Here is a 26210-nt window from a genome sequence, read left to right as displayed (position 1 = left end):
CCATTGATTGTGAGTGTAACACAAAGTGCCTTTAAATTTGTTTTTTTACCCTTTTCTCCTGATTGTTTCCTCTCTCCTTCAAACTCACTTTCTTTAGTTTTGCTTTCCAATTCTAGCTTTACTCCTCTCCCTACTGAATCTATTTTCAGGTTCCCATCCCCCTGCCAAGCTAGTTTAAACTCTCCCCAACAGCACTAGCAAACCCCCCCGCCTCCCACGAGGATATTGGTCCCGGCTCTGTTGAGGTGCAACCCGTCCAGCTTGTACAGGTCCCACCTCCCCCAAAAGCGGTCCCAATGCCTCAGGAAACTAAAGCCCTCCCGCCTGCACCATCTCTCCAGCCATGTATTCATCTGTTCTCTCTTCCTATTTCTATACTGACTAGCTCGTGGCACCAGGAGTAATCCGGCGATTACTACCTTTGAGGTCCTGCTTTTTAATCTCTAGCTCCCTAAACTCTGTCTGCAGGACCTCATCCCTCTTTCTACCTATGTCATTGGTCCCGATATGGACTACAACCTCTGGCTGTTCACCCTCTCCCCCCAGAATGCCCTGCAGCAGCTCAGTGACATCTTTGACCCTGGCAACATACCATCCTGGAGTCACGTCTGCGGCCGCAGAAACGCCTGTCTGCACCCCTGACTATTGAATCCCCTACCACTATAGCTCTTTCATTCTTCTTCCTCCCCCCGCCCCCCACTGTGCAGCTGAGCCACTCGTGGTGCCATGGATTTGGCTTTGGCTGCACTCCCCAGAGCCACCATTGCCCTCACCGGTACTCAGAATAGAGTACTGGTTGGAGAGCAAGGTGGACCCAGGGGACTCCAGCACTACCTGCCTAGTCCTCCCCTTCTGGCGATCACCCAATTCCTATCTGCCAGCACACTCTTAAGCTCGGGTTTACCATCTCTAGAAACGTGCTATCCACGTAGCTCTCAGTCTCACGGATGCACCGCAGCGACTTCAGCCGCTGCTTTGTGCCTATCCTTCCGTTTTGTCAAATAACCCTGAATATTCTGTTCCCAACCTTGGTCACCTTGCAACCACATCTCTATGATGGCTATCAGACCATACTCATTTACTTATATTTGTGCCGATAACTCTTCTATTTTGTTTTGAATGCTGCGTGCATTCAGATAAAAAGCTTTTAATTTATCTTTTTCCCTACTCTGGCCACACTTTTTGAAGCACTCTTATGGTAATACGTTCTGTCCCTTCCTGTCACATTCTAGTTAGCATTACCCCTATCAGTACCCTGCACTATTGTCTTCTCCTTTCACTTTGACTTTTTAAATTTTCCCACACCTGAACCTTCCCCCCCACTATTTAGTTTAAATCCTGGTCTACAGCCCTAGTTATTCGATTCACCAGGACACTGGTCCCAGCATAGAAACGTAGAAACATAAAAAGTAGATGCAGGAGTAGGCCATTCGGCCCTTTGAGCCTGCACCACCATTCAATATGATCATGGCTGATCATGCAATTTCAGTATCCCATTCCTGCTTTCTCTCCATACCCCTTGATCCCTTTAGCCGTAAGGGCCACATCTAACTCCTTTTTGAATATATCTAACGAACTGGTCTCAACAACTTTCTGTGGTAGAGAATTCCACAGGTTCACAATTCTCTGAGTGAAGAAGTTTCTCCTCATCTCGATCCTAAATGGCTTACCCCTTATCCTTAGACTGTGACCCCTGGTTCTGGATTCCCCCAACATCGAGAACATTCTTCCTGCATCTAACCTGTCCAATCCCATCAGAATTTTATATGCTTCTATGAGATCCCCTCTCATTCTTCTAAATTCCAGTGAATATAAGCCTAGTCGATCCAGTCTTTTTTCATATGTCAGTCCTGCCATCCCAGGAATCAGTCTGGTGAACCTTCGCTGCACTCCCTCAATAGCAAGAATGTCCTTCCTCAGATTAGGAAACCAAAACTGCACACAATACTCAAGCTGTGGTCTCACCAAAGCCCTGTACAACTGCAGTAAGACCTCCCTGCTCCTATACTCAAATCCCCTCGCTATGAAGGCCAGCATGCCATTTGCCTTCTTTACTGCCTGCTGTACCTGCATGCCTACCTTCAATAATTGATGTACCATGACACCCAGGTCTCGTTGCACCTCCCCTTTTACTAATCTGTCACCATTCAGATAATAATCTGCCTTCCTGTTTTTGCCACCAAAGTTGATAACCTCACACTATCTACATTATACTGCATCTGCCATGCATTTGCCCATTCACCGGACCTGTCCAAGATATTACATTCAATTCCTTCGTCTAAATCATTGATGTATATTGTAAATAGCTGGGGTCCCAGCACTGAACCCTGCAGCACCCCACTAGTCACTGCCTGCCATTCTGAAATGGACCCATTTATTCCCACTCTTTGCTTCCTGTCTGCCAACCAGTTCTCTATCCACGTCAATACATTACCCCCAATACCATGTGCTTTAATTTTGCACACCAATCTCTTGTGCGGGACCTTCTCAAAGGTCTTTTGAAAGTCAAAATACAGCATATCCATTGCTCAAAAGATTTGTCAAGCATGATTTCCCTTTCATAAATCCATGCTGACTTGGACCAATCCTGTCACTGCTTTCCAAGTGCGCTGCTATTGCATCTTTAATAATTGTTTCCAACATTTTCCCCACTACCGATGTCAGGCTAACCGGTCTATAATTCCCTGTTTTCTCTCTCCCTCCTTTTTTAATAAGTGGGGTTACATTAGCTACCCTCCAATCCATAGGAACTGAACCAGAGTCTATAGAATGTTGGAAAATGACTAACAATGCATCCACTATTTCTAGGGCCACTTCCTTAAGTACTCTGGGATGCAGACTATCAGGCCCTGGGGATTTATCGGCCTTCAGTCCCTTCAATTTCCCTAACACCATTTCCTGACTAATAAGGATTTCCCTCAGTTCCCCCTTCTCGCTAGACCCTCGGTCCCCTAGTATTTTCGCGAGGTTATTCGTGTCTTCCTTAGTGAAGACAAAACCAAAATATTTGTTCAATTGGTCTGCCATTTACTTGTTCCCCATTATGAATTCCCCTGATTCTGACTGCAAGGGACCTACATTAGTCTTCACTAATCTTTTCCTCTTAACATAACTATCGAAGCTTTTGCAGTCAGTTTTTATGTTCCCTGCAAGCTTACACTCATATTCTATTTTCCCCCTCCGAATTAAACCTTTAGTCCTCCTCTGCTGAATTCTAAATTTCTTCCAGTCCTCAGGTTTGCTGCTTTTTCTGGCCAATTTATATGCCTCTTCCTTGGATTTAACACTTTCCCTAATTTCCCTTGTTAGCCACAGTTGAGCCACCTTTCTTTTTTTATTCTTACGCCACACAGAGATGTACAATTGTTGTCGTTCATCCATGTGATATTTAAATGTCTGCCATTGCCTATCCACCGTCAACCCTTTAAGTATCATTCTCCAGTCTATCCTAGCCAATTCACGTCTCACACCATCGAAGTTTCCTTTCTTTAATTTCAAGTGAAGCCCGCCTCAACGGAACAGCCTCCTCTTATCCCAGTACTGGTACGAGTGCTGCATGAATCGAAACCCATTTCTCTCACACAAATCTTTGAGCCACGCGTTAATCTCTTTGATCTTTTTCACCCTATGCAAATTTGCTCGTGGCTCAGGTAGTAATCCAGAGATTATTATCTTTGTGATTCTGTTTTTTAGTTTGGCCTCCTAGCTGCTCATACTCCCTCAGCAAAACCTCTTTCTTTGTCCTACCTATGTCATTGATACCTACATGGACCACGACAACTGGATCGTTTCCCTCCCATTCCAAGTTCCTCTCCAGCCCCGAGGAGATGACCTTAACACTGACACCAGGCAGGCACCAGAGCCTTGAGGCTCACACTCTCAGTTGCAGAGAACAGTATCTATCCCCCTAACTCTATTGTCCCCTACCATTATCAAATTTCTTTTTACTCCCCCATCTTGAATGATCCCCTGTACCACGGTGCTGTGGTCAGTTTGCTCATCCGTTCTGCAGTTTCTGCTCTCGTCCACACAGGGAGCAAGAACTTCATACCTGTTGGACAATTGCAAGGGTTGAGGCTCCTTCAATGCTACCTTCTGGATCCCCATACCTGCCTCATTCGTTGTCACACCCTCCTGTCCCGAACCACGGACCAAATTTGAATTATTTAACCTAAGGGTTGTGACTGCCTGCTGGAACACAACATCTAGGTAACTCTCCGCCTCGCTGATGTATCGCAGTATCTGAAGCTCGGACTCCAGCTCATCAACTCTGAGCCGAAGTTCCTCAAACAGCCAACACTTACTGCAGATGTGGTCGCTGTGGATCACACTGGTGTCCACCAGCTCCCACTTGCTGCAGCTGCATCACATCGCCTGCCCTGCCATCGCTATTGTATTTTTTTTAACTAATTAGGTTTCCAAGATTTGAAATTTCAATTATCTGTGTATTGTTTTTAATCTGTAATCCCGGCTCTTAATTTAAACCAATGCCCAACTTTAGAAAAAAAGAGTGTAATAGAGAGAAAGAGAGAAATACTCACCAACCAATCATTTACCTGCTTTGCTGTGACATCACACATGATTATATTGTTTCCCCTGCCATGTCCGTTCACGCTGCTCCCAGCTAGCTGTTTTGAACTCCTGCTTCTCTCCCGCTTTCACACCTTTTTTTGTGAAGGAAGCAATAAATACTGTACTGAAAGGAGTAAAAAAAATGTTGGCTCCCGAAAGTGTTTAGGAAAATTAAATAATAAAAATTTCAAAGAAATTGTTCTAAACTTTTACTATAAATATTGCAAATAAAACTCACAAAGATGATATAAGAGTTCCTTCACCAATGCCTATTCCCGTTCTCCCATTTCAAATAAGCATGTGAGGGGATAAAAGATCAAACCCAGCAGAATAATATTGAATTGTGTTCGGTATTCATTTAAATATTACTGATTCAAATCTGAAATCTTAATGAGGCGGCTCACAAAAAGGGTGGCACTGCCTCCACTAATAAATTCAAGAGTATTGGCTCAGAAATAAATTAGACAAGGCCTATTCTCCCAGGTCAGCACTCCCTCTATTCTGCACCTGGTTTCCTAGCACACAGGACTGCTGTACATAAGAACATAAGAAATAGGAGCAGGAGCAGGCCATTCAGCCCTTCGAGCCTGCTCCGCCATTCAGTGAGATTATGGCTGATATTCTACCTCAACTCCACCTTCCCATACAATCCCTATATCCCTTGATTCTCTTAATACCCAAAAATCTATCGATCTCTGTCTTGAATATACTAAATGAATGAGCTTCCACAGCCCTCGGAGGTAGAGAATTTCAAAGATTTACCACCCTCTGAGTGAAGAAATTTCTCCTCATCTCAGTCCTAAATGGCCGACCCCTTATTCTGAGACTGTGACCCTCGTTCTAAACTCCCCAGCCAGGAGAAACATTCTCCCAGCATGTACTCTGTCAAGCCCCTTAAGAATTTTATGCATTTCAATGAGATCACTTGTCCTTCTTCTGAACTTTAGGGAATGTATAGGCCTTGGGCCAAAATTGCCCACCACCCGAAACGAGGCATACTTACCCTGTACAAAGTGTTCTGGCCACCCTAATGCATGGGGCGGCCATTTCGTAGAAATTTAGCACTTCGGCGGGGCGGAAGTGGCCTCATTATCAGGGTGGAAGTGGGGGCCGGGACAGAGTGGCCGTCACTAGCAGGATGATAGTGGGGGCGGGGCTGAGTGACCGACGCTGCAAGGCATCAGTGCCATGCCGATGATGTCATCACGTTGGCGTGTCACAATGTCTCTCCCCTTCAGTTAAAGGGGAGGCCCGCTGCGAACTCTTCAGCCACTTTAGTGACAAACATTCGGGCACCAGGAAAGATATCGGCTGAACCCGCGGCCATAATTGTTGGCCTGACCTGGCAATCGGCCAACAAAAAAAAATAACATGGCGTCGTCGGCAGCGCCATCTTCCCTTTAAGGATGGCCGTGCCGCCAAGCCACAGAGTCTACTGACAGCAAAAGCTATCGGGGGCACCGGCCTGTTACAGGCTGGCGTCTAATTCTAATATGCTAATCAAGGTCCGATCACAGGTACCAGTGGGAATTCATGCTCCTCCTGGCCCTCAAAAATTTTGATAACTGCTATCAGTCCATCCTCAAACCCTCACATTTGTTGCTGCTTCCCTGCGCCCCAACTCTCGCAGATAAAACTCCTGGCTCAGCTCTGAGGTGATTTTCTGCTCATCACAATTGGTGATCTTCCTGTGAGAAATGGTTCAATGCTTGCAGGTTGCCGATATTCTCTTTTGAGCACTGGTGAGGGCAATGGTGCCTCTGGGGAGTGCAGCCAGAGCCAAGTCCAAAGCATCACGGGTGGCTCAGCTGCACACAGGGGAGGGGCAAAGAATAAAAGATATAGTGGTAGGGGATTCAATAGTTAGGGGAATAGAGAGGCGTTTCTGCGGCCGTAGACACAATTCCAGGATGGTATGGTGCCTCCCTGGTGCCAGGGTCAAGGATGTCACAGAGAGGATGCAAGGCATTCTGGGGGGAGATGGTGAACAGCTAGAGGCAGTGGTCCATATCGGGACCAATGACATAGGTAGAAAGAGGAATGAGGTCCTTCAGGCAGAATTTAGGGAGCTAGGAGAAGAATTAAAGAATTAAAGGGTTGGACCTCAAAAGTAGTAATCTGCGAGTTACTACTGGTGCCACGTGCTAATGAGTACAAGAATAGAAGGATAGAGAGGATGAACGCGTGGCTGGAGAGTTGGTGCAGGAGGGAGGGCTTTAAATTCCTGAGGCATTGGGACCGCTTCTGGGGGAGATGGGACCTATACAAATCGGACAGGTTGCACTTCAACAATGTCGGGATCAATATCCTCATGGGGAGTTTGGTAGTACTGTTGGGGAGAGTTTAAACTAGCTTGGCAGTGGGATGGGAACCTGAGAACAAATTCAATAGAGAAGGAAGTAAAGCTTAAATTGCAAAGCAAGAATGTAGAAAGTGAATGTGTAAGACAGAGGAAACGAGGGTTAGTAAGTAGTAATCAGGGAGGTCTTCCTGTGCTAAATGTTATATACTTCAATGCAAGGAGTATAGCGAACAAGGCGGATGAGCTGAGAGCACAGGTAGACACTTGGGAGTATGACATGATAGCCATTATGGAGACATGGCTGAAAGAGGGCTAGGTTTGGCAGCACAATATTCCTGGTTACAGGACTTTTAGACAGGACAGAGAGGGGAATAAAAAGGTGGGAGGGGAAGAAACTATTACAGCGGTGAGGAGGGATGATATGTTAGAGGGATCATCAAATGAGGCCATATGGGTCGAACTGAAAAATAAAAAAAGGGCGATCACACAGCAGGGCGTGTATTATAGACCCCCAAACAGTGGGAGGGAGATAGAAGAGCAAATATGTCGGCACATTTCTGTGGTCCAAAAACCATAGGGCAGTAATAGTAGGGGATTTCAACTATCCTAATATTGATTGGAACAAATATAGTCATCATCATCATAGGCAGTCCCTCAAAATCGAGGAAGACTTGCTTCCACTCCAAAAGTGAGTTCTCAGGTGACTGAACAGTCCAATTCTGGAATTATAGTCTTTGTTGCAGGTGGGACAGGCAGTCGTTGGACAAAAGGATAGGTGGGGACTCTGGTTTGCTGCACGCTCCTTCCGCCTGCGCTTGTTTCTGCTTGCTCTCAGCGACGAGACTCGAGGTGCTCAGCGCCCTCCATGGCCAGATCAGCCATGATCTTGTTGAATGGCGGAGCAGGCTTGAGGGGCTAGATGGCCTACTCCTGTTCCTAATTCTTATGTTCTTATGTTCTTATACTCTTCCTCCACTTAGGATGGTCTTTGGCCAGGGACTCTCAGCTGTCGGTGGGGATGTTGCATTTTATCAAGGAGGCTTTGAGGGTGTCCTTGAAATGTTTCCTCTTCCCACCTAGGGCTTGCTTGCTGTGTAGGAGTTCCGAGTAGAGCGCATGCTTTGGGAGTCTTGTGTCCGGCATGCAGAAAATGTGGCCTGCCCAACGGAGCTGGTCGAGTGTGGTCAGTGCTTCGATGCTGGGGATGCTGGCCTGATCGAGAACACTGGACGAGGACGCTAACGTTGATGCGTCTGTCTTCCCAGGGGATTTGCAGGATCTTGCGGAGGCATCGTTGATGATATTTCTCCAGCGATTTGAGGTGTCTACTGTATATGGTCCACATCTCTGAGCTATACAGGAGAGCGGGTAGTGATATTGCTAAAATGCATTCAAGAGAACTTTTTTAGTCAGTATGTAACAAGCCCAACATGGGAGGGGGCGGTTCTGGATTTAGTTTTGGGGAATGAAGCTGGGCAGGTGGAAGGGGTATCAGGGGGAGAGCACTTGGGTGCCAGTGACCATAATTCAGTTAGATTCAAGGTAGTTATGGATAAGGACAAGGATAGACCAGGAATAAAAGTCCCAAATTGGGGAAAAGCTAACTTTGTTAAGTTGAGAAGTGATTTGGCCACAGTAGACTGGAAACAGCTATTTGAAGGTAAATCAGTGTCGGAAGCGTGGGAGGCATTCAAGGAGGAGATCCGGAAGACTCAGGCCAAACATGTGCCCTTAAAGAAAAAGGTTTGGAATAATAATTCTAGAGCCCCCCTGGATGTATAGGGACTTACAGGGGAGGATAAAGAAGAAAAGGTAAGCTTACGTCATATACCAACAGCTAAATACTATAGAATCTCTGGAGGAATATAGGCAATTCAGAGGTAAAATTAAAAAGGATATTAGGAATGCTAAGAGAGAGCATAAAAAATTATTGGCAAGTAAAATCAAGGAAAACCCAAAGATGTTCTATAAATATATTAAGAGCAAGAGAATAACTAAAGAAAGGGTAGGGTCTATTAGAGACCAGGAAGGTAATCTGTGTGTGGAGTCAGAAGATGTGGGTATGCGTCTTAATGAATATTTTGCGTCTCTTTTCACAAAGGAAAGGGGCAATGGAGATATTGCTATCGAGGAGGAGTGTGAAATTCTGGACGGAATAGACATAGTGAGAGAGTAGGTATTGGTGCGTTTGGCAGCTTTGAAAGTGGATAAGTCCTCAGGCCCAGATGAAATTCATTCCAGGCTGCTGAGCGAAGCAAGAGACAAAATAGCAGAGGCCTTGACCATCATTTTCCAATCCTCTTTGGATTCAGGCATGGTGCCAGAAGACTGGACGACTGCTAATGTGGTACCCTTGTTTAAGAAGGGAGAAAGGGATAGGCCGAGTAATTACAGGCCTGTCAGCCTAACCTCAGTGGTGGGAAAATTATTGGAAAAAATCCTGAAGGACAGGATAAATGTACATTTAGAAAGGCAAGGATTAATCAGGGACAGTCAGCACGGATATGTTAAGGGAAGATCATGTTTGACTAACCTGATTGAATTTTTCGAGGAGGTAACCAGGAGGGTCGATGAGGGTTGTGCTTATGATGTAGTGTATATGGACTTTAGCAAAGCTTTTGATAAGATCCCACATGACAGACTGGTCACAAAGTAAAAGCCTAGGGATCCAGGGCAAAGTGGCAAGTTGGATCCAAAATTGGCTTAGAGGTAGGAAGCAAAGTGTAATGATTGATGGCCTTTTTTTGACTGGATGCATGTTTCCAGTGTAATTCCGCAGGGCTCAGTCCTGGGTCCCTTGTATTTTAATCAATGATCTAGATTTGAATATAGGGGGTATGATTAAAAAGTTTGCAGATGGCAATAAAATTGGCTGTGTGGTTAGTAATGAAGACAGAAGTCATGGACTGCAGAAGGATATCAATCTACTGGTCAGATGGGCAGAACAGTGGCAAATGGAATTTATTTCGGAGAAGTGTGAGGTAACGCACTTGGGGAGATCTAATAAGGAAAGGGTATATACTTTAAGTGATAGGCCACTTAGAGTGTAGATGAACAAAGGGACCTTGGAGTACTTGTCCACAGATCCCTGAAAGCAGCAGGCCAGGTGGATAAGTTGGTTAGGAAGGCATACGGAATGCTTGCCTTTATTGGCCAAGGCATAGAATACAAGAACAGGGAGGTTATGCTTAAGTTGTATAATACACTGGTTAGGCCACAGCTGGAATACTGCGTGCAGTTCTGTTCGCCGTATTACATAAGAACATAAGAAATAAGAGCAGAAGTAGGCCATGTGGACTCTCGAGTCTGCTCCACCATTTAATATGATCATGGCTGATCCGATCATGGACTCAGGTCCACTTCCCTGCCCGCTCTCCATAATCCCTTATTCCCTTATTGTTTAAGAAACTATCTATTTCTGTCTTAAATTTATTCAACGTCCTATCTTCCACAGATCTCTAAGGCAGTGACTTCCACAGAACCACAACCCTCTGAGAGAAGAAATTTCTCCTCATCTCAGTTTTAAATGGGCGGCCCCTTATTCTAAGATTATGCCCTCTAGTTCTAGTCTCCCCTATCAGTGGAAACATCCTCTCTGCATCCACCTTGTCAAGCCCCCTCATAATCTTCTACGTTTCGATAAGCTGGCGGTGAAGAAGGCAAATGGTATGTTGGCCATCATAGCAAGGGGATTTGAGTATAGGAGCAGGGAAGTCTTATTACAGTTGTACAGGGCCTTGGTGAGGCCCCACCTGGAATATTGTGTTCAGTTTTAGTCTCCTAATCTGAGGAATGGCATTCTTGCTATTGAGGGAGTGCAGCGAAGGTTCACCAGACTGATTCCTGGGATGACAGGACTGACATATGAGGAGAGACTGGATCAATTGAGCCTGTATTCACTGGAGTTTAGAAGGATGAGAGGGGATCTCATAGAAACATTTTAAATTCTGACGGGACTGGACAGGTTAGATGCAGGAAGAATGTTCCCGATGTTGGGGAAGTCCAGAACCAGGGGGCATAGTCTTAGGATAAGGGGTAAGCCATTTAGGACTGAGATGAGGAGGAACTTTTTCACTCAGAGAGTTGTTAACCTGTGGAATTCACTACCGCAGAGAGTTGTTGATGCCAGTTCATTGGATATATTCAAGAGGGAGTTAGATATGGCCCTTGCGGCTAAAGGGATCAAGGGGTCTGGAGAGAAAGCAGGAACGGGGTACTGAAGGAATGATCAGCCATGATCTTATTGAATGGCGGTGCAGGCTCGAAGGGCCGGATGGCCTACTCCTGCACCTATTTTCTCTGTTTCTATGGCCCCAAGTTTCCACACGCGGCAAAACAGGCGCCCCTCCGAGCTAGGCGCCCGTTTTCCGCGCCGAAAACGGCGCCTGAAAAAAAACGCACTATTCTCGAGCGCTTTGCAGCTCGATGTCTGCTTGGTGCGGCGCACAGGGGGCGGAGCCTACCACTCGCGCCGATTTTGTAAGTAGGAGGGGGCGGGTACAATTTAAATGAGTTTTTTTCGTGCCGGCAACCCTGTGCGTGCGCGTTGGAGCGTTCGCGCACGCGCAGTCTGAAGTAAACATTGGCACTCGGCCATTTTAAAAAGTGCTGCAGAAAAAGTGAAAATTTGTTTATTGAACCCTTGCAAAGGCTTGCATTTTAATTTTCTTGATATTTCTGTGTGTGAGGGTAAGGGAGTGCATTCTGTAATTAAAGATAGACTGTGATAAATGGGATACATGCACTTGTTTGAGACTATTCAAATTCTTTGTAGCTGTTCAATTTTTAACATTTTTTAATAAAACCACATTGCCCTTCCATGATCAGCACTGAGGCTTCTTGCAGCTTTCTCCCCCTGCCGTCCGTCGGGCCCAACGGCAAACGGCTGCCTCAAGTACTGAGTCTTCTTGCAGCTTTCTCCCTCCTTCCCCCCCCCACTGCCGTTGGTCGGTCCCGACGGCAAACCGCTGCCTGAAAGGCCTGCCTGAAGCACTTTCACACAGGTAGGAACATGGTTTATTTAATCTTTTCTTTGCTTATAAATTTTTATTCAGGTTAGATTTATTTGTATAATATTTGTATAAGTAAAACTAAGGATTTATTGTAGAATTTAATTACTTCCCTCCCTCCCCCTCCCCCCCCATCTCGTTCCCTACACCTAATTTGTAACCTGCGCCTGATTTTTTAATGTGTAGACAAGGTTTTTTCAAGCCTACAAAAATCTTCACTTGCTCCATTCTAAGTTAGTTTGGAGTACATTTTCACTGTGGAAACTTTCAAATCAGGCGTCAGTGGCCGGACACGCCCCCTTTTGAAAAAAAAATTCTGTTCAAAAGTGAAACTGTTCTACCTGACTAGAACTGCAGAAAACTTAAATGTGGAGAATTCCGATTTCTAAGACAATCCGTTCTCCACCAGTTGCTCCTAAAAATCAGGAGCAAATCATGTGGAAACTTGGGGCCTATGTTTCTATGTTTCTAAGATCACCTCTCATTCTTCTGAAGTCCAATGAGTAGATGCCCAACCTACTTAACCTTTCCTCATAAGTCAACCCCCTCATCTCCGGAATCAACCTTATGAACCTTCTCTGATATGGCTCCAAAGCAAGTATATCCTTTCGTAAATATGGAAAAAAACTGCACACAGTATTCCAGGTGTGGCCTCACCAATACCCTGTCCAACTTTAGCAAGACTTCCCTACTGTTATACTCCATCACCTTTGCAATAAATGCCAAGAATCGATTGGCCTTCCTGATCACTTGCTGTACCTGCATACTAACCTTTTGTATTTCATGTATTATAAGAAGGACATGATTGTACTGGAGAGGGTGCAGAGCAGATTTACGAGGATGCTGCCTGGAATGCAGAATCTTAGCTATGAGGATAGATTAGATAGGCTGGGTTTGTTCTCCTTGGAACAGAGGAGGCTGAGGGGAGACCACATTGAGGTGTATAACATTTTGACGGGCTTGGATATAATGGATAGCAAGGGCCTATTTCTCTTGGTGGAGTGGTCAGTTACGAGGGGGCATAGGTTTAAGATGATTGGTGATTTTGTGGGGATTTGAGGGGAAGCTTCTTCATGCAGAGGATTGTGGGGGTCTGGAACTCACTGCCTGGAAGGGTGGTGGTGGCAGAAACTCTCACCACATTTAAAACGTGCTTGGAAGTGCACTTGAAGTGCTGTAACCTGTAGGGTTACGGACCTAGAGTCAGAAAGTGGGATTAGATTGGATAACCAATTGTTGGCTGGCACAGACACGATGGTAAGTACATCATGGAATCTAATATGACCAGAGTGATCTCCTCGACTAGTTTCGATCGCCCGGTTGGGTCGGAGAGGAGTTTCCCAGATTTTCTTCCCCAATTGGCCTGGGTTTTTATCTGTTTCTTTGCCTCTCCCAGGAGATTGCATGGCTCCGGGCGGGGTGTAGTGTAAAATATTGTGATACTTGGGGTATCGCAGTTGTGTGGGGTGGACTGGTTGGGCCGGCTGCTCTTTACCTGTCTGCCATTGTTCATTGTTCATAGGTGTATATGTAACCTTCAGGGCTTCTGATCAACGGCTGTGTGGCTCTTTGTCGGCCGGTGCGGACACGATAGACTGAAATGTCCTCCTTCTGCGCTGTAAATTTCTATGTTTCTATGTTTCTAAATGTAAATTGGGCCCGGCCATCAAAATGCCTTGGGCCTGTTGCCGAAAACATTGAGCAGGCGGTGCGATCTCCCAGTGTTTGCCCAGCATGACTTTCGCTGTGTAATCTACCCATCTAATTTACCAATGACATGGGTTAATGATAACTTCACTCTGCATTTTCACAATACAACAACACTTAATAATAATGAATCATATTATCTACAGGTGTACATTACTTAGCTGAATGTGGCTATGTATCTAGTTCACATCATCATTTTCTGTTCTAAGCAGCAGTACATCCCATTATAGTGACATGAGGAGTCGTATTGTGGAATGATGACACAAGGTCATGGATGATGTAGTTCTCTTTCTGAACACCACTTTGACTGCCAGACATTAATTTGACCAGGATACATGATCTAAATGCATTACTAATCACCTCAGGATTAACAATTAAAACCAACACAGATGGCTATTTATAGCATTTGAACATTTATCTAAAAAGACATTTGAAAAGAAATTCATAATTAAAATGTAATTGTAATTTTAAATTAGCATGTCTTTTAAATATTAGTGTTAATGGCTTTGATTAGTCTTTGTGGTTGGTCATGCAGCTATAGCTTAAAGTCTCCAAGAGAGATGTTAAAGGATAACCATTTCCTGTCAGATTAGCGGGTGCCGAGTGACCCGGAACAAAGCCGTATGATTGGAGGGAAGTGGTGTGATGATTTAGTGACAGTGGCAGTGCAATATAATGTTGTGCTTGGTACAAAGTTAATGATCAGTAATCTGGTCTCCATAGCTTGGTTCACCAATTAACTATAACGTATATGTTTTTCTCTCCAAAGATGCTGCCTGACCCATTGAGATTTCCAGCATTTTCTGTTTTTATTTCAGATTCCAGTATCCGCAATATTTTGCTTTTATGATAAAGTACATGTTTCTCTCTCCACTATTTTTAACAAAAAAGTAGACATTATTCCTCACTTTATATTTGCATCAACTTTTTCCACTTAAAATAGCAACTGTAGGAATATACAACTAACATTTCGTATCCTGATTTGGTTTTAATGGCAGAGTAACATCCATCCAGTTAACATTAGATGAAATCACAGCAGCTAAAAAAATCATTTAATCTCCCCTCCACCCAGTCAGCGCAGTGGGAGGGGAAATATTGATATAATCACCTAATGCTTTAGATTACAATTTCATCTTGTCCTGCTAATGTGCCCATACAATTTTTCATTGTGTAGACTTTTAAACCATTACTATTTAATACAGGTTGAACCTCCGTTATCCGGAACCCTCAGGACCTGGCCTGTTCTGGATAAGGGATTTTTCCGAACGAGGGTTGGTCACGTTAAATTGGATGGTACAGGAACTGAGCAAGGTGTTATCGGGGCTGGCTGGCTTGGGGCTGGGAGTGCGGCAGAGAGATCATTGCGGGGGGCGGGGGGCGGTAGATCGCGGGGTCAGGCCAGTGATTGCGGGAGTCGGCAGCGAGGAAGTACTTCAATTTGTTCAATTTGTTCATGTCGGAGTTCTGCACATGCACCACCCGGTGGCTGGGAATGGTTCTGGACGAGGGGTGGTTCTGGATAAGGGAGTTCTGGATAAGGGAGGTTCAACCTGTATTGGTCTTCATATCCTGTCCTCGCAATAAAGGCATGTTATTATTTATTTCTAATCAAGTTGGTGTCACCGTGGCTTTGGTGCCAGGGCTGGATGCACAGGAGATAATGGAAAGTCTTTCCCTCTCATCCCTCTGCCCCACCAAACACACAGGCAGATCAACATTCGCTATCGTTATCTGTTCTTCATTAAAATATATAATTATTCTGTAATAATGTAATATTTTCTTTAATTTTGAAAATGTATTATTTGCTATACAGGGTGACAGTGAGGCAGACATGGGGTTGCCCTTTTCCCCACTATGTGATCGAAAATCCACAATGGTGGCCCAGTCTCAGATTGGTAAGTGTGTGCTTGCACGAAGTCTGCGTGTCTGTGTATATTGTTGTTGAAAGACAGTTTTCACTTTATTCTGCTTTGCAGCAGTGTAAAGCACTTCTAAAACTGCTTCGTGTATGGGGCTCGTGTACTTTTGCCAGGTGCTTCTCCTTGGTGACTGTATGGTCAGGAATCTCCTCAGAGCTGCTCCCACCCCGCTGCTGTAACTTTACCCGATGCCAGGTGAATACAGTGAGCTTTCTGTAACCTTGTCCTATGCTATATAGGCCTGAAAATTGCAGTTGGAGGCTCGCCGCTCGCGTACGCCTGCAAACCTCAAGAAAGGTACGTACTTATCTTGTGGTCCTGGGCCTGCAGACGTACGCTTGCCTAAAGACCCACGCATCCCAGGGGCGCATGCAGTTCACAAGCATTCCTGGGATCACATGGGCCAAGCCAACCAATGAAAAAGGGGGGATTCCTATTATGCTTATGGAGATTCCATTTATGTACGGAATCCCCATAAGCATAGTAGAATTCATCTAATAAATAACATTTCACAGCACAGAAATAAAAATAAATGATCAGAGGTTCAAAATTAAATAAAATACCCTTTAATTAAATATTTAAAATAAAAATGTAATTTTATGAAAAATCAATTTAAACATTTTTAAATGGGACAAAGTTTACCTAAACTAATTTCAAATGTAAGTGCATGTTTAAATCATTAAAAAAAATATTTTAACATTTATTTTAACCTTTACGCTGGTAAAAGGCCTGATGCCTGCTTTTCCCAGGCTTAAGGGATGTTACATAAGAACATAAGAAATAGGAGCAGGAGTAGGCCATACAGCCCCTCGAGCCTGCTCCACCATTTAATATGATCATGGCTGATCCGATCATGGATTCAGGTCCATTACCCTGCCCATTCCCCATAGCCCCTTATTTGCTTATCGGTTAAGAAACTGTCTATCTCTGTCTTAAATTTATTCAATGTCCCAGTTTCCACAGATCTCTGAGGCAGTGAATTCCATAGATTTACAACCCTCTGAGAGAAGAAATTCCTCCTCATCTCAGTTTTAAATGGGCGGCCCCTTATTCTAAGATTATGCCCCCTAGTTCTAGTCTCCCGCATCAGTGGAAACATCCTCTCTGTATCCACCTTGTCAAGCCCCCTCATAATCTTATATGTTTCGATAAGATCAACTCTCATTCTATTGAATTCCAATGAGTAGAGACCCAATCTCCTCAACCTTTCCTCATAAATCAACCCTCTCATCTCAGGAATCAACTGCGTCCAAAGCAAGTATATCCTTTCGTAAATAAAGAAACCAAAACTGCACGCAGTATTCCAGGTGTGGCCTCACCAATGCCCTGTATAACTGTAGCAAGGCTTCCCTGCTTTTATACTCCATCCCCTTTGTAATAAAGGCCAAGATTCCATTGGTCTTCCTGATCATTTGCTGTACCTGCATACGAACATTTGTGTTTCATGCACCAGGACCCACAGGTCCCGCTGTACCTCACACTTTCCAACATTATACTCCATCTGCCAAATTGTTGCCCACTCACTTAGCCTGTCTATGTCCTTTTGCAGATTTTTTGTGTCCTCCTCACACATTGCTTTTCCTCCCATCTTTGTATCGTCAGCAAACTTGGCTACGTTACACTCGGTCCCTTCTTCCAAGTCATTAATATAAATTGTAAATAGTTGGGGTCCCAGCACTGATCCCTGCGGCACCCCACTGGTCACTGATTGCCAACCCAAGAATGAACTATTTATCCCGACTCTCTGTTTTCTGTCAGTTAGCCAATCCTCTATCCATTCTAAAATATTACCCCCAACCCTGTGAACTTTTATCTTGTACAGTAACCTCTTATGCGGCATCTTGTCAAATGCCTTCTGGAAGTCCAAATACACCACATACACTGGTTCTCCTTTATCCGCCCTGTTTGTTACATCCTCAAAGATTTCCAGCAAATTTATCTAACATGACTTCCCCCTTCATAAATCCATGCTGACTCTGCCTGACTGAATTATGATTTTCCAAATGTTCTGCTACTGCTTCTTTAATAATGGACTCCAACATTTTCCCAACCACAGATGTTAGGCTAACTGGTCTAGAAGGTTAATTAATTTGGCACACAAAATCCAGGCTGGAAATTTCCTTGAATCTGCTCCCATTCTGTATCCTCACAGGATGTGCAGTAAAATTTACAACCATAAATAATGGCCCGGTATTTACGGGGCCTATGATGGCGTACACATGGTGTGCGCCATCGTAAGTGGTGTGAATGGACTCGCAAGACCCGGGTTCCTATCAGCTGTAAATTCATTTTCGCTGGCGCAGAGTTGTGCACATCAAATTGGTCAGAGTAGCCTTGAGGAAGAGTTCATAGAGTGCATAAGCACCGGTTCCTTGAGCAGTATGCAACAAAACCAATCAGGGGCCAGGCTATCTTAGATCTGGTCCTGTGTAATGAGATTAACAAACAATCTCCTAATAAAGAATCCCCTTGTAATGAGTGATCATAGTGTTGGGGGAGAGAGAGAAGGCTTCTTTTCCCACGAGCGGGTCCACTGATATAGAGGGTCGACGCTCGCCCCAGCCCACGTAGCAATTCTCGAAGTTAGCAGACAGAGACGGATGGCAAAGTATAACGATCTTTATTACGAACGTCCGGGAACAACCCGCATCACAGCCGCCTGTGAGTGGGGATGCTCCCCAAACAGCACAATCATACAACTTTTATACATTTCAAAAACCCCTCTGTTCCCGGACAAGACCCCCCTAGATCTCTAATTGGACTACCTTATCAGCGCTACTTCCCTAATTGGACTACCTTATCAGTACTACTCCGGATTGACAGGTCATGAGCTCTGACTGACAGGCCATGATCTCGTGACCATCTTAGACCGTTCCCAGAATGGTATCATTATGTTGGGATTTGTTATACATTTTCTTTGGTGCCATGAAGTCTCTCTCTGGTCTCTTCTCACCGCCTTATCAGCGGTCTGTTTAGGTTCTCTCCTATTGACATTCCATGTTGGAATACTATCTGGTATCCCAACCCATAACAGTACCTTCTGGAGCCTTGGAGCTGGAATGTACAAGGTGTGAGAAGAGATACAAGGTGTGAGAAGAGATACAAGGCGTGAGAAGAAAAGCCTTTACCTCTTATGCAGGGACCAGCACTTTAACCCTTGTCCCGCTGGTACCCCTAATGCCAAATTTCTCTTACAATTCCCTCCCTTTTGGCCCTTGGCTATACGCCAAGCGGGCCATAATTCCAGACAACTATCTCCCTGTAGGCGAGTTCCAGATAGGTTCGTTCACCTGAGTGGCCATCTCCCAAGCTTCGGGACTCCCTGAAACCTTCCCACAGAGTACGTGTGATATTATTCTTATCCATGGGTGAATTTGAATATTAAGTCCAATGTCCCACAGCTTTGAGTACCAGGGCTGATCAGCCAGCATTGCATTCGTGTCTCTCTGCAAATTGTCTGTTTCTTCCATCAGCCGGATATACTGTCGTCTTTGATTTTGGATTCCCTGCACCAGACGTAATTGTTCCTCATTTAATTCCGGTATCTGTTTGCCTTGCGGTTCCCATACCACCTCTTCGTACCCTTCTTGGAGGGTATCCGTGATTGTTCCGTGGATGATTTCCATTGCCTCGGGATGAAAATGATATCCATCTATGTCTATTTCTCCCTTCGGTCTGAAGCAGAAGTTAGGACTAATGAGGACACAGGGGGTGACTCCTCTCCTGGTCTTAATGGTTAGGTTGGCTGCCCCCGTGCTCACGCACTACTCTCCGTTCCCTTGCGGGGCAGCAATGGTCTCCAGGTCGTGTTCAAGAGGAGTGATACTCAGCATACATCCGTTTATCTGGTGGAATCCGCACTCATCATTCGTCATTCGTGGCGTACCTCGACATAAAACCACTTGGTTATTTTTATAGCAGTCGGTTATGGCAATGCCTCTGGTACTATTGTTAACTTTAGTCGGCCATCTGGCAGGCTGATGGTAACGCAACCGAGTTTGGTTTCTCACTTCACCGATATTATCAATCTGGTATAAGGGGTCTCCCTTTGTTACATCATACTGTGGTATGGACAACACAAATCCAATCATATTCACTCGCCCAGTAATACATCTGAATTTTGGCACCCATGCGTGACTATTCCTTTGTACCTTGCATGTGTTATTCACCTTTTTATCTAGAGTCCAATTGTTAAGTATACTGTTTGGGATCCAATCTGGTATGTCTCCATTTTGGAGTTGCTCCAAGTTATGTTGTACCTCACTTAATATCCAGGCCCCATACCCGGAGCAAACTATCTCAGCTTGTAATCGTTTATTTATATCGTTCCCCATTGCGTGGATCAAATTTATTGTCTTGGCATGTTTCTGCAAGGTATGGGCCACCTGCAACAGTTCCCCTTCCGCGCCATCTCCCAACTGCGCTTGTAGGACTTGGTTATCCATGTCCCTTCCCAGCACACCCCTCAAGATTTGCGTCAAGGTATTGACCCTGTCGTCTATTGCATACAGGTCTATGGTATTCACTGTTGCAAGGCCCGCAGCGTAACCCGTGCCCAGCATTTCCAGTATATCCCTCTTCATTCGACCTCGTTCTATCCCTTTTCTGGTATTGAATCTCATGGTTGTGGATTCCGGGCCTTCAAGGATTCTCTGAGTCAGATTCTGGTACAGACTTATAGTCTCATTCCCACAGAAGCTAGGAAGGATGATATCCGTTAGGTTTAGGACCACCGTAAGTAGCTGTTGCCGCACCCCAAAATGTATCTTCTTCTTAGATTTCCTTATTACTAATCCCCCTGTGACTCCCGTCTTTATGGACGGGCATGTGGGAGAGGGATGTGTGGTGGTACTATAAAGAGTTGTAGTTCCCAGAGTGGTTGTTGGAGCAATGGTGGTGGATCTATTCCGGACTCAAATGTCCCAACACCACTGATCTGTACCCACACACGGGGAGGCCGGGCATATTCTCCAACTGGTATCCTCTGGTTGAGGTCTCCCTGAGAATTGGGCAAAGACAGGCGTGCACCTTATTTGTGCCGCCTCCCTGTGAGTACAACTTCCCCGTTTCTTCTCTAGCACGAAGCACACTGCGGTCTCGTTTACTATTACTGTTATGCCCTGGTTATTGGTCCACCCCCAATGTCGATTGTCATCCAGGTTGAATTGAGTTATGCCCGTTAGTCCAATGCTACAATTTAAATCTACTGTTGTACCGGCTACCACCACTAAGGCTCTCGAATCACAGTTAATAGTTTCAGATGTTCTATAGTATAGGCCTTGGGGTCTGTAGCTTCCTTCGTCAGACGATGTCCCGGCTCCAAGGAGGAATAGGATCCTGTAAAACACAACGTTTCCGGTGTTCACCGATCGGTTAAGATCCAAATCGTTTCAACTGGGTCCAGTGCTTCCATCTACCAATACCCCCCATATCTATGCAAGCGCATGTGTCGCTGATCATGATCACTTGGTGGGGACCGGTCCATTTTGGTGAGAGTCCGGGTCTCTCGGGATTCAACCTCACCATGACCTGGCTCCCTATAGTCGGTACCTGAACCCTTTGTTCCTTCGTATCCCTTTCTAAATCTCTAATGGCTTGTTGGTTCCTAGCTTGCGCTCGTAATCCATGCAGCTGTTTACATAGCTCCATGACGAACCTCCGTATCTTGTCCTTGTCGGGTCCCACGTCCACACTCCCAGATACTAATACTTCTGGCAATCTCATAGCTCTGCCTGTCATTAGCTCAAAGGGGATCAGTCCGGTGGTTCGGTTAGGGGTGGCTCTTAATTTCATTAGGATTCGTGGAAGTAACTCCACCCACCCCTTCCCGGTCTCCTCGATTGCCTTGGCCAATGCAGTTTTTAGGGTCCTATTCATCCGCTCTACTAATCCGGACGATTCCGGATGGTACGGGATGTGGAATTTTTGTTTAATCCCTAGCAGGGCACAGGCTTGTTTCATGACTTTCCCCGTAAAATGTGTACTTTGATCTGAGTCCAACTGCAGTGGCATCCCCCACCTGGGTATTATTTCCTCAGCCAAGATTTTAGCCACTGTATCGGCTGGTAGCAAAGGCTTCTACCCACTTTGTAAATTGATCTATTACTACCAGGCAGTGCATTTTTCCCCTCTGGCTGGGCAGTGGCCCGGTAAAATCTATTTGTAGGGCTTCCCAGGGTCCCTTTGGGCGAGGTTGGTGTCCCAGTCGGACCTTTATCCTTTTTCCCGGGTTGTATTTTGCGCAGGTTATACACCTCCTACAATAGTTTTCTACGTCTCTCCCCATTCCTTCTCACCACCAACATCGTGACATGGAGTTTATCATGCCAGTCCTACCAGTGTGGCTGTACCCATGGTAGAGACCCAATAGATTCTGTCGGAGACATTCCGGGGCCACCACGTTGTCATCTCTCCTCCACACTCCATCCGCCCCCTTTCTTGCTCCGTTCTGTTCCCATCCTTTTATTTCTTGCGGGGTGGATTCTCCCTGTACCTTGAGTATGTTTATTTCTTCTGTTTGGGTGACACATGAGCCAATCGGGGTCCTGTCTGCTTCAGCTGCCTGTCTGGCAGCTTCGTCTGCCCAGGCATTTCCCTGCTGGTGCCTGTCTGTGATTTTTGAGTGCGCTTTAATTTTTATTACTGCACATTCCTGAGGGAGGAGGGAAGCTTCTACCAATCCCTTGACTATCTCTTCATGCCTAATGGGTCCCCCTCCTGAAGTCACGTATCCCCTCCTCCTCCAAGCAGTCATGTAGTCGTGCACCACTCCGAAGGCGTACCGGCTGTCAGTGTATATGTTGACCCTTTTTCCTGCTGCTAGTTTCAGTGCCTTGGTAAGGGCTACCAATTCCGCTACCTGAGCTGATAGATTTCCCTCGAGGGCTGCCCCACACTCCCTTCGTTTCCCATTCGGGCTGTATTGGGACTATCCTTGCCACTCGCTGCTGCGGATGTCCCGGGCAATCGAACTTCTGTTCGGTTTGATGTTTCCCTCCCCATATAATCCGATTCTGCTGGGGGTCTATAAGTGCCCCTATTTCCCTCAAAGTGTCTATCCCTAGTATGGTGCCTTCTGGGTTAGGGCAGCACCAGAATTGGGTGGGTATCATTATGCCCTGTATCTCCAGAGGTACTACTTCACTCAATGTTGCTTTTTTAAATCCCTCCCCTATTCCCTGAATATTGACCGTGGTCTGCGTAAGGGGGAGGTCTAGGTTGGTTATGGATACCGACGCTCCCGTGTCTACTAGCATGTTGCACTGCCCGCCCCCTAACACCGCACTAATGAACATACGGGAATCTAGCGTTGGCTGTTCCAACCGTCCTTCGGGGGCCGGTAACCCCTAGGCCACCTCTAGACAGTTTGAGCAGGTTAAGGAGCTCTTCATTAGAGGGTGGCTTCGGCAGGGGCAATACCTTTTGCTGGAGGATCTCCACCAGTTCCTCATGGGTAATGGGCGTCCCAGTTTGTTTCCCGGTTTGCTGGGGGCCCTTCCCTGCCTCCCCCCCTTTCTGTGTTCGGCAGTTTCTTGCCATGTGTCCCGGTTTATTGCAATTATAGCACCTAAACGTCGCCTTTCTGGCATCCTTTCGTGGGCATTCTTTGCTAGTGTGTCCGCCCTGATGGCACGTGTAACATGTCAAGGGGGCGGCGCGGAGGTCCCCATTCCCTTCCTTTCCTTCTGTTGCTAATGCTGTTGCCACCACCTTTGACACTTTCTCCTTCTGCTCAGCCTTTAGCTCCTCTACATTCTGTGCCCACTCTAAGATCTCATCATAGTCATCCCCTATCTTAAATCCTAGTTTAATTACCTTTTGATGCGCCTCCCCCAGCCCATCCTTAAACATTTCTAGAAATGCCTCGTCATCCTTCTCGGGGTCATTTACATCAGAGTGGTCCTTATACTCAAGCCATTTCCGCTCCCCATACTCGCCTGCAGTTTCGTTTGGCTTCTGGGTTATCTTTAATATTCTGCTCCAGTTAGTTCTTATAGGTCCCCAACATCCATCCATCCCGTGTTTTAGGTCTAGCAACTGCTGTGGCTTGGTCCGGTTCCCTATCGTCATCCAGCCACCATTTTGCACGTTTAGGGTAGCCCTCTGCCAATTTACACTACCGGTTTTGGCCTTTACCAAACTGTGTATGTCACCTAAGGTTAAGTTATGCGCATCGAACATTTCCTCAACCTTTTGCCAAAACTCTGTATTTCTGCTATTGGGTTTGGGTGTGGGTAGATCCTTTAATAGTGTCTGTCTCTCATGCGGGGTAAGGGGAACTTCTTGTATAGTGACGTGAGCGGGTTGCTGTCCGTGTGCAGGGGTGGTAGTCGTGCGTACGGGAGCTGCCTGTATGTATTCATTATATGCCGGGGGCTCTCTCTGTGTTCCACCATCTGGAGGCTTTCCTACTGATATTTCCTCCAGGGAGGGGTACAGTGGAGCTGCTATCGGGGCTGCCTTTGGGTTGGATATTGCTGGTGCACACTGTAGGGGTTTACCGTTCTCATTTACGCCCCTTTCTAAGGTTGCTATTTTCGTGTTTAATTTCTTAATCAGCTCAACATGGGTATCTATTTCCTTTACTAGTTCTCGGTAGCAGGTGAGGATAATTGCCTGGACCAGTCTAACCTTGTTTTTGGTCTGACTATCCCACCATTTTTTCTGCCTAACGGGGGCATCCGTGGGCTGCCACCCTCTCCGCTTCATCCCTTCCATTAAGGTTGCATATTTGTTACTTAGTAATTCTAATAGAGACCCTTCGGGTCCCTGGTTACCCTCTCCCCTTTTCCCTTGTTTAATGGCCTGGATCCCCATTCCCTCACCAGTTCCATTTGTTCCTTTACTTGCCGAGTTACCCATCTTCTTTGGGCTATGAGGGTCGTGGGTACTCCCTTAAATTCGTGTCAGGTATGCAGGACGCTATTTATATGTCTTCTCTTGCACCATACACTCATACCACTGCACGCTTTGGGTCAATATATCCCGTCACTGCTCAGGAACGTTGTCTCTATTCCCTCTCTCTCTCGTCCCAGCACCGTGCGCTCGTACCGCTTCAGGTCAATAGACCTCTCTCTCCCTCTATATCTTCCCTTGTGTCGTACCCTCACACTGCCGTGCTACCTCCACGCGCGCGTTTTAGGATGTACCTTTTGACCCCCCTTTCACCCCTAGAACGTCCTTGTCCTCCATCTCCGTCCCTCTGGGACTCACTACAGATGGTTCTTTTGTACGGATGTCCTTCCCTTGCGGTTTACAATGCCACAGCTCTAACTTGAAGGTGGTAAATTAAATCATACTCACCCCAACAGCTGGGTCATTGTTCCGTTCGGGAAGTCCGTACCCTGCTCGCAGTGCCAAATGTTGGGGGAGAGAGGGAAGGCTTTTTTCCCCACGAGCGGGCCCACTGATATAGAGGGTCGACGCTCGCCCCAGCCCACGTAGCAATTCTCGAAGTTAGCAGACAGAGACGGATGGCAAAGTATAACGATCTTTATTACGAACGTCCGGGAACAACCCGCATCACAGCCGCCTGTGAGTGGGGATGCTCCCCAAACAGCACAATCATACAACTTTTATACATTTCAAAAACCCCTCTGTTCCCGGACAAGACCCCCCTAGATCTCTAATTGGACTACCTTATCAGTGCTACTTCCCTAATTGGACTACCTTATCAGTACTACTCTGGATTGACAGGTCATGAGCTCTGACTGACAGGCCATGATCTCATGACCATCTTAGACCGTTCCCAGAATGGTATCATTATGTTGGGATTTGTTATACATTTCCTTTGGTGCATGAAGTCTCTCTCTGGTCTCTTCTCACCGCCTTATCAGAGGTCTGTTTAAGTTCTCTCCTATTGACATTCCATGTTGGAATACTATCTGGTATCCCAACCCATAACAGTACCTTCTGGAGCCTTGGAGCTGGAATGTACAAGGCGTGAGAAGAGATACAAGGCGTGAGAAGAGATACAAGGCGTGAGAAGAGATACAAGGCGTGAGAAGAAAAGCCTTTACCGCCTTATGCAGGGACCAGCACTTTAACCCTTGTCCCGCTCGTACCCCTAATGCCAAATTTCTCTTACAATAGCATGGTTGAATTTCAAATTCAGATGGAGGGTGAGAAAGTTGGATCTCAAACCAGCGTACTAAGCTTAAATAAAGGAGCCTATGAAAATATGAGGGCAGAGTTAGCTAAAGTGGATTGGGAAAATAGAGTAAAGTGTAGGACGGTCGATGAACAGTGGCATACATTTAAGGAGATATTACATAACTCTCAAGAAAAATATATTCCAGTGAGGAGGAAAGGGTGTAAAAGAAAAGATTGTCATCCGTGGCTAACTAAAGAAATAAAGGACGGTATTCAATTAAAAACAAAGGCATACAAAGTGGCCAAAACGAGTGGGAGGACAGAAGATTGGGAAGCTTTTAAAAGCCAGCAAAGAGTGACTAAAAAAATGATTAAGAAAGGTAAGATAGACTATGAAAGTAAATTAGCACAGAATATAAAAACAGATAGCAAGAGTTTCTATAGGCTCCACTGAGATGGTCACCCCATTGATAGGTGTTGGTGAAGTAGCTGGTTTCTGCACATCAGTGGATATTTCTTGGGACTGAAGTGGCCTTCTGCCTCTTTGTACTCAGCCATGAGATAACCCTGCAACAGCCACCAGCATTTACCTTGCTGTTCTGGCTGACT

General features: G+C 45.7%; 1 protein-coding gene across 1 annotated transcript in view; it reads left to right on the top strand.

Moving 5' to 3' along the window:
• Window positions 1–26210, top strand: part of LOC139259888 (dual specificity calcium/calmodulin-dependent 3',5'-cyclic nucleotide phosphodiesterase 1A-like) — a 157757-nt gene that overhangs the window by 46859 nt on the left and 84688 nt on the right. Inside the window, exon 9 of the mRNA XM_070875813.1 lies at window positions 15404–15485. Coding sequence (XP_070731914.1) covers window positions 15404–15485 — 82 coding nt within the window. The remainder of the gene's footprint in view (window positions 1–15403; window positions 15486–26210) is intronic.

Source organism: Pristiophorus japonicus, chromosome 3 (assembly GCF_044704955.1).
Source record: "Pristiophorus japonicus isolate sPriJap1 chromosome 3, sPriJap1.hap1, whole genome shotgun sequence".
In the NCBI taxonomy this organism is placed as follows: Eukaryota; Metazoa; Chordata; class Chondrichthyes; family Pristiophoridae; genus Pristiophorus; species Pristiophorus japonicus.
Note: the sequence above shows the minus strand (reverse complement) of the source record. Positions and strands in the feature narration are given on the sequence as shown.